We start from the raw sequence: 8,932 nt of genomic DNA, 5'->3' as shown, positions 1-8,932 counted from the left end.
AGTTCTCGTGTTTGCAATAGTGAGGTTTAGCTAAGGGTTCTCGCGGATTGCTCTAATCTACGAAAATACTATTTAAAAACTCACTAATGCAGACATCAAAACCTCAGCACACTTCTTGTGTCTGTCTCCCAGTGCCAGTACCACTCTACGAAAACGCTATTTGCTAATACTTTAAATTAGCTACCTGTGTTCCCGCTTCCACGGTGCATTGATGAAGTTTATATTGGTGAAACCATGAAATTCACGCAAAAATCGAGAAACGTATTTGCGAAAATTTATCTTTGCTACGATCCTTCGGAACTAAGAAACTAGTTTGCAACTCAACCAAAAACCTGATGAGAAAAAAACATCCCTTACAAACCGAATAACGTTTCTCAAAGAAATCGCAGTACCCAACAACATTTGTCATTTTCCTAATGCAATGTATACATGCATTCATAGTAATAGTAATAATAATAATAATAATACATTTAATACATTTATTTTCGAGGACTATACTCATGAAGCTGTCAGGTTCGTCAAAGCCGACATGGGCTTGTGTGACTGAACCCTTTTAGGTAGAATTGGTAACATAATCGGTCAAAAAAAAAAAATGGGGAAAAAAAAAAAAAAAAAACCTTAAGACATTTGAAGTCCACAGTAAATGTCCACTTCAGCGGTACTAATCAATATAAATTATTTGAAGAAAACAGGAGAAAAAAAGAGTTAAAATTGGTTTGTCCGTCTGGTCACAGGACATTAAAAAAAAAATCGACACAAACTTTGAGGCACAGATCTTCGGGATGAGGAGTCTAGCAGAATGACAAAAGCGCGCACTCACACGGCACGTCTGTTCACAGCACATTCAAAGATCGACACAAAATATGAGGGACGGAACTACCAGGTGATGAGTCTCTCGGAGTCACAGAAACATACACCACAGAAATGTGAAAAAAAATACAGTTATCCTTTTTCTTTTAGTATATCCATAGGACGGAGGCGCTTTTTTAGTTTTTTCTTTGGCGTAAGGTTCCAGAGATCTGATGGCAATTGATTAAAAATGTCTGGAACGTAGAACGAACGCATATTTTGCCAGACCGTGAGTAGCATTTCGGGACGAGATATTTGGAAACGTTCCGTAATTGCCGCGAGACAAGAGGAGGAGATTTAAAGTCGTCTGACCAGTAGTGATTGATCACAACTGTTTCTAAAAAAAGAGATTTAAAGTTCGGCCTTGACAATGTCTCAAAAAGGTCTAAATGAGAATAATCGAGGTTATAGCACACGTGTTTCAAAATCCCCTTTAAGATATTGTCTATTTTCGTTTGCTATAAATTCGAGCATGAACCTAAAACAGTTATGCCATAGCGCAGGTGACTATAGGCTAACGAATAGGCAACGCGTTTGCGTAAGCCGAGGGGCATGAGAGTTTTGATGTTATAAAGCAGACAAGAAACGCTTCTCAACTTTGAACATATTTTCGTTAGATGAGAATTCCACGAAAGGTCGGAGTCAAAGTGTATACCAAGGTATTTTACAGAGTCGGAATACGTCACTTCAGCACAGTGGCACGAGGTACAGTTTGATGTGTGTAGCAAAAAAGGAATATTTAAGGACACTACTTTCAAGGTATTGCGAGAGCAGACGAGTATTTTTTTTTCGACACATTTATAGAAATCAAGTTCCGAGAAAACCAGTCCATGACTTTGTTGGAGGATTGCTGGAGCATCTGAAGCGCTTCTGGGTAGGAAGTATGACCTGTTAAAAGGGTGTCGTCTGCATATTGGTAAATAATGCAGTTTGAAACTACGCTATATAAGTCATTGACATAGATGTTAAACAATAGTGGAGAAAGAACGGACCCTTGCGGAACGCCAGATTTTACACTAACTGTGGAACTTTGCACTATGTTTACCGAAACCAATTGTGTCGCCCAAGCAGAAAATTTTCTAAAAGTGACAAGAAAGGTGCACGAAATCCTATGGCTGAAATTTTGCTAAGTAGTATAGAGTATAAAACGCTTTTGGCACGTCAAGGAAGCATGCGCAAGTGAACAAGTTATTCTCAAAGCCATAATTTAAGTCATCAGAAAACGTGTCCAAGAGAGGTTGTGTTCCTCAGCCAGCTATAAAGCCATACTGACTCGGAGACATAATCTTATATTTATCAATAAAGGATGCCATCGTCATATAAATATATTTTTCTAATATTTGTGCCAGACATGGCAAAATAGATATTGGGCGATAGTTTTCTGCCTTACTTCTCTGACCTCCCTTAAATAATTGTTCGACAACAGCAGTTTTTAATTCACGGGGTATGATACCAGTCTCGATTATATTGTTGAAAAGTAAAAGGAGTGTATCCTTAATGTAAGTGAAATTTCTTCGAAGATCACCAAGGCGTATTTTATCTATTCCAGGGGACTTGTTCAATTTGAAACTCAGTATTATAGATTCTAAGTCGCTTGCTGTCATGTAAGGGAGAAAAGCGGAAGCAGGGTTCGAGTTAGGAATGATGAACACATTGAGCTTTTTTTGGCTGTTCCGGAAAAGAAGCAAAGAAATCGTTAAAACGATTTGCAGCAGCAAGTGATTTAATGCCAAAGGTGTCTTTTAAAATGCTTCCTTGCACGCGCGGGAAGACACCGCGCAATTCGTTGATCAATGACCAGGGTTTAACAGCGTTGCTCCGAGATTCAGAAAACTGCTTTTGAAAATAAGCCCGTTTACCAGAGCGAATGAGTGCGCTAACTCTGCTGCGGATAGATCTGAATTCTACAAGCAGGCTTTGGTTGTGTGGTCAACGCCGATAGCGTTTCCAAGCAATTTGTTTAAGTTTAACTGCAGCTAATATGTCATTGTTAAGCCAGCGTAAATTGGAGTTCCTCTGCTTTAAAAAAATTACTTTTTTTGATGCGTTAGCAAACTTCTGGAAGAGTTCAACAAAGGAAGAATATACTACTGAAGGACATACAGACCGTTGGAATGTTACCCTGTCATAATCGGAAACATGCTTGTCAAATCTCTGACGGTCAACTATTTCAATCTGGCGGATTTGAGTATTGGGCACAGCACCCACTACACCAGGAAATTCCAACTGACATGCTATAAAGTAGTGGTCTGATAGTTTCTGGGTTATAACGGCTGATTTGATTGTTGAGAAAGGTGCCCTTAGGTTCATGTGATCAATGGATGAGCTGACAAGTCTTGTATTTAGATATCCTTCTCTTGTCGGGGCTTGAATAGATGGTTCTATTCCGCAGTCGGCCAATAGAGTGAGGTATTCACAAACTATAGCTTTGGAAGGCTTTAAGAGGTCAATGTTAATGTCTCCTGTAAGACAAAGAGGTGCAGTGAGTGGCAACGACTGTATACAGCAGCGAAGTTCGGAGAGAAGGTCAGGAATGCTATCCGAAGGGGGTCTATAAATTGCCAGTAGGTAGTGTTCATATGTAGAAGTAAAGACACGTAACGCCAGTGACTCACACGAAAGGAATAATACAGAAATTTCTGAATATAACAATGTGGATTTGAGAAAAACAGCAATACCACCACCGCGCTTTTTGTCGCGAGTTTAAAAAAAAAAATTGTTGAATCCGGGTAACAAAAAGTCTCCAGTGTCGTCACTATGGATATTAATCTCTGTGAGAATGAGCACATCAGCTATCGGAAGCACGCTATCTACGCGTAATCTAAACTCATCCCAGTGCTTGCGCAAGCTCCTTATGTTGACATGGAATAAAGTAAAAGATGTCCCTTGGTTCACATTAAAGTGTTCAGAGCAAGACTTGAGGTCCTTAAACTGAGAAAATTGAGCCATTAAGGTCTACACTACACTTAAACTGAAACAAATGCGCCATTAGGGTCTACACTATTTGCTCCAAATCAACAACGTTCATAATGCGAAGCAAAGTTGATCCTTCGCATTTTTTGGCAAAAATGTGTCCATGTCGAACCTACACAAACTTATAGCCCTCTTCCTTTCTTCTGGTTCTCGCCAGAGCAAAGGAAAATAACAATAATAATAATAATAATAATAATAATAATAATAATAATAATAAAATTTATTCAGTAGTGCAGTTATAGCCAGTTGAGTATCGGGTCCTATCAAAGCCATCAGGGACTTGTGGGACCAGACCCTTCACTGGAAAATACAAAAAAGGAAGTTCGCACGGAATAACATCACGTGCAGGAAAAAAAAAGCAAATAACATACAGATGATTCACTTAACAGGATGTAGTCGGAATGTTTGTGTCAGTGACTTGGGTGAAGCTTTGAAGATGAAACTATAGCAATCGTTGTCTTGATCACTGTGTCAATTACAATCATTAAAGTCATAAAAGTAACAAAAAAAAACACTCAGGCATGAGTATTTTTAAGCATTGTAAGAGTACATTCGAAGACACAGTCCTTGAATTCATGAGTCTTTCTCTCAAATATTTCACATGTTCAGTAAAAAAAACACTTATTAGTAGAAAGAAAATCATTCAGTCAACGGGTTGAAGACAAAAAAAAAAAAACTTCACGCAATAAATGCAGTCGTCATTTGACATGTCCAGCGATTATCACAATAAGCACGTACAGCACCATACTACAAAAGAAAAGGAAAATAAAGACATGGGAAAAGTCACTATCTAGCCACATCGGCGAACATGTTTCTCAAAGAGGTCTTCGGCATTTTTTTTTTTTTTTAGGTAATGGCAAGCAGAGCAGCTGGAACGTCGTTAAAATCGTTTGGCACATAAAAGGAACGCATGCTTTCGCCATAGTGAGTTCTCACTCGGAGGAGATTGAAAACGCAGAACAGATGTAAGCTCGCGAGATGGACTGGCCGAGACCTTAAACTCACTCTCCCAGAAGTGTCGCCAAATTACTGTTTGAAGAAAGAGTGAATGAAAACACGGTAACTTAAGTGAAGCAAACAAGCTCGTACTAGGTGACATGCGTGTGTTGTATGCTACACTCTTCAGAATTCCCTTTAACGTACGATCAATTCTTGAGTGCCAAAAGAGTGGACAGTTGAAAAATACGCTTATGCCTTACCTTAGTGTACTATAGGCTAACGCGTGCATAATGCTCTTTCTAATTGACAAAGATAGAAACGATTTGATATTGTAAAGCAGACATGAGACAGTTCTCAATCATTGGCATATATATGACATGTGAGAGTTCCTTGAGAGATCACTGTCGAAGTGAAGACCTAAATACTTTACGGAGCTAACATATTCAACAGGTGTACAGTTAGAGCATGAGCAATTGGTGTTGGGGAGAAATAGCTGAGAAGTCAAGCTTACATTTTTTAAAGGGCTACGAAAGCAGACCAGCTTCGTTTTTGAAGCATTTACCCGAAGCTTGTTGGCAAAAAACCAGTCCATTAGTTTAGCGACATCGATCTGAAGCATTTCAATTGCGCGCTCGTACACTAGATGTCAAAAAAGTATAAGGGTGTCATCGGCATATTAAAATACTTTAGAAGTTGTGATTGACGTTGAAATATCATTTGCGTAGATGTTAAAAAATAATGGAGACAAAATAGAGCCTTGTGGAACTCCGGAAGTTAGGAAAGCGAGAGAGCTGCGTACGTTACCAACTGAAACAACTTGGGAACGATTTATTAAAAAACTTTTTTAACAATGCAAGAAATGGGCCACGAAAGCCCACTCTGTAGAGCTTGTCTAAGAGGATATTATGGTTTACGGAATCGAACGCCTTGGCAACGTCGATAAAGAGTGCGCACACAAACAGGTTATTGTCAAAGGAAGAGAGTAGAATGTCCGAAAATTCTTCAAGAAGGTTAATGGTACCACGACCAGTGACGAAACCGTATTGATGTGGCGAAATTATACTGTATCTCTCAAGAAACCCAGACATAGCAATAAATATATGTTTCTCCAAGATTTTTGAAATGCAGGACAATATTGAGATAGGCCTGTAGGATTAGACATGGTTTGGTACTCCACCCTTAAAGAGTGGAATAACCATGGCCTGCTTTAAGTCGTTTGCAACTTCTCCAGTTTCGAGAAAGTTATTTATCATTACAAGGAGAACATTCTTCAAAGAGTCATAATTTCGGCATAAGTCACGCACTGTTATTCCATCGACACCGGCCGACCTAAAGCGCTTGAAGGCAAATAGGTATGACCGCAGTTCTGGCTCTGAGAGAGGTGGAAGAAAAGCGGAATCAAAGATAGATGAAGTGCCGTCTGCAGGATCCTCATCACTGTCTACCGAGAGTGCGACTGAATCCGCGGAGAACACATTAAAGGCATTGACAGTAGAGGTCAAGTCCGATCCGTAATGTTTTTTCAATGTCTCAGTCGAGTCCTTTTTTTCATGTCCACAAAGCTCATTGACAATTGACCAAGTTTTTCTGGAGTCAGCACGTGCGTTTGCAATCCTTTTAGCATAATATTTTCTTTTTGCTGATCGAATAAGGACATTCACCCTATTTCTTTGTATTTTACATTCTATTTTGAGATTGGCATTGTTGGGAGAGCGCCGAAACTTCTTCCACAATTGTACTTTCTGTGTTATACTGGTAATAATATCTGAAGTAAGCCAAGGCAGTGAGGGTTTACGTTTTGTTACAAATATAACGGTCATCGATAACTCCCGAAAATTTCTAATGATGTCCACAAACACTGAGTACAAGTTTGTGCTGTTAACCGAGGATAGGAATTCATTCCAATCATATTCTTTAATTAGTCGATCAAAAGTGTTTAAGTCAACCCGCTCTAAACGGCACGCACTCTCAAAGTTATCTTTTTTTTTTTGGAGGGAAAAGCACAGTTACATGCGACAAAAAAAATGATCTGCAAGCTTTTGTAAAATGACAGCGGAGTGTATGGAAGCATCTGGAGCTCGGACGTTTATATGATCTAGGCAGGATGATACAATATTCTCATTTAATACTTCTTCACGGGTCGCACTCTGAACGGTAGGTATGATTCCATGCTCTGCAAGAAGTGATAAATAATCACAAACACATTCTTTTCTAAATTTTGAGGGTGTCAATGTTGATATCTCCCACCAAATATAAATGTGCTTCAGTAGACAGTTCTTCCAAATTTTCCCTCAGCTCCTCTAAAAAGCCAGAGCAGTTAGACGAAGGAGGGTTGTAAAGTGCAGGCAAGCAAACCGTATAGTTAGAATTAGAAACTTTTAGCATCAAGCTCTCTGAGTGTTGAAATTTGACATCAGTTTGAGTTGTTGACCATAAGTTCCTTATAAATACGCCGATTCCTCCTCCTCGAGTAATTGGCCGTGTATAAAAAAAATTTTGAAATCCTAAAATCGTAAACTGTGACAGATGATCGGCACTGACGTTGATTTCTGTTAGTACAATTGCATCAATTTGGTCCCTCATTTGATCAATAACTGTCTTCAATTCATCCCAGTATTTTCGAATACTCCGAATGTTTATGTGTAAGACCATGAAAGATTCGGTTGAAGAAGAGGAGAACGAACTATTAAACGAGATAAAATCGGCGTATTTTAAAAAAAACTAGCCATGTTGGTTATGTGATTAGGCCCAGGTCACTTCTCTGTTGAATCCGTATCAAAGAAGCGCCCTAATCTTTTCTGGCGAAAATTCGAGCATTTTTGACCCACACAAATTTGTAACCGCGTTTTTTTCCAAGAGCACGTGCTTGCCAGAAAAGTTCTCTGTTGGTCTGAGTCAAGCTGCCGTTGAAATACAGTCTTTCGGGTGGATTGTCATGAGACAATTGCCTGAGCTTACAACGAGCTTGCATCCATTTGTCTTTAGTGGCTGCAGATGTAAACTTGACCAAAATGGGTGGTTTTATAGCTCGTTTGCCTGGTAGCCTGAAGACAGAGACGACATCAGCTGTTTGATGTCCCGGAATTCCTAGCTTGTCTGCCAGCCCCGCTAAGATGGAAGGGAGAGCTTCGTCGGGTTTGACGGTCATTCCATGAATTTCCATACTATGTTGGCGACCGCGTTGGTCAGCGTCGTTCAGCTCGGTTTGGAGGCTTTGGATAGTATGTGCCTGTTCGCAAACCGTGTCCTTCAGAGAAGCCACTTCCGTACGCAGCTCGTTCATGTCGGTCGCATGAGCAGACACCGTGGCGAGGAGGCTATCGTATTTCGTTCCAAGGAAAGAAATGGATGTTTGAACCTCCTCCACAGTCACTTTCATGAGATCTATGGTAGGCTTGAGGAGCAAAAGCTCATTCTTCTTTGCAGGAAGCTCGAGCAGTAAATTTACACTAGCCTTCAGAGAAAGTAGTGAATCTAGCTTTTCGTTGACGGTCAGGATTTGCGCCGCGAGTGTCGTGGATTCGCAGGACGAAATCGAGTCAGAGCTAGCATCTACCCCGTCTAGATCAGCACGATTGTTCTTAGAACGGCAAACTTTACATCTCCATTTTTCTTTTTTGTCGGGGCTCATGGCAGTAAACGTGGACTCGGCAATGCCTGAGCACCTTTTCCCCAGATGATAGTTATGCTTGCAAACTGAGCATGTCATGAGTCGACCATCAGGCATAATGCCTTTTTGGCAAGCGGCGCGAACGAGGGACATAATCGTAGAATTAAATGATATTAAAATAGGTAGAAAGAATGAAAGTACTGTAAACACACCTAGGCAGGCTACACCAGCTAAACAGTATATCAAGAGCAGCTTGGCACGGTCACCGATAAAATGGAACTTCTCAAAGCACTGATGGTCGGTTACCGGCAAGGCGCGTCCGTGGATGTTCGCTGGTTGGTTCAGGGTTGATGTTGACTCCCAGAAGGTCGCCGAAAGGCTCGGATGAGCATGGGAACCAACTGCTGACTGAATGGTCGATGTACAGTAATGGCGGTGATGAACGGGGCCACAGTCACGATCTCTGAAGCAGTAAATCAGAAGCCACGACTGAATGTCGATCCTTGATTCTCTCAGTATTGACGGACTGTCATCGAAACTCTTATTGTGGTGGAAAGCGCC

The 8,932-nt window shown here is 40.5% G+C and overlaps 1 protein-coding gene across 1 annotated transcript; it reads right to left on the bottom strand.

The window, feature by feature from the left end:
- Positions 1-7,549: 7,549 nt before the first annotated feature.
- LOC115330505 lies at positions 7,550-8,488 on the bottom strand. The gene has a single exon (XM_040207002.1). It carries the CDS (start codon positions 8,486-8,488, stop codon positions 7,550-7,552), a length of 939 nt encoding a protein of 312 aa, XP_040062936.1.
- Between the last annotated feature and the right edge of the window lie 444 nt (positions 8,489-8,932).

This window comes from Ixodes scapularis, unplaced genomic scaffold (assembly GCF_016920785.2).
Source record: "Ixodes scapularis isolate PalLabHiFi unplaced genomic scaffold, ASM1692078v2 PGA_scaffold0__279_contigs__length_252992795, whole genome shotgun sequence".
Lineage (NCBI taxonomy): Eukaryota > Metazoa > Arthropoda > Arachnida > Ixodida > Ixodidae > Ixodes > Ixodes scapularis.
Note: the sequence above shows the minus strand (reverse complement) of the source record. Positions and strands in the feature narration are given on the sequence as shown.

Coding starts and splice junctions, on each gene's coding strand:
- LOC115330505 (XM_040207002.1), bottom strand. CDS start 8,488: ATGCCTGATGGTCGACTCATGACATGCTCAGTTTGCAAGCATAACTAT.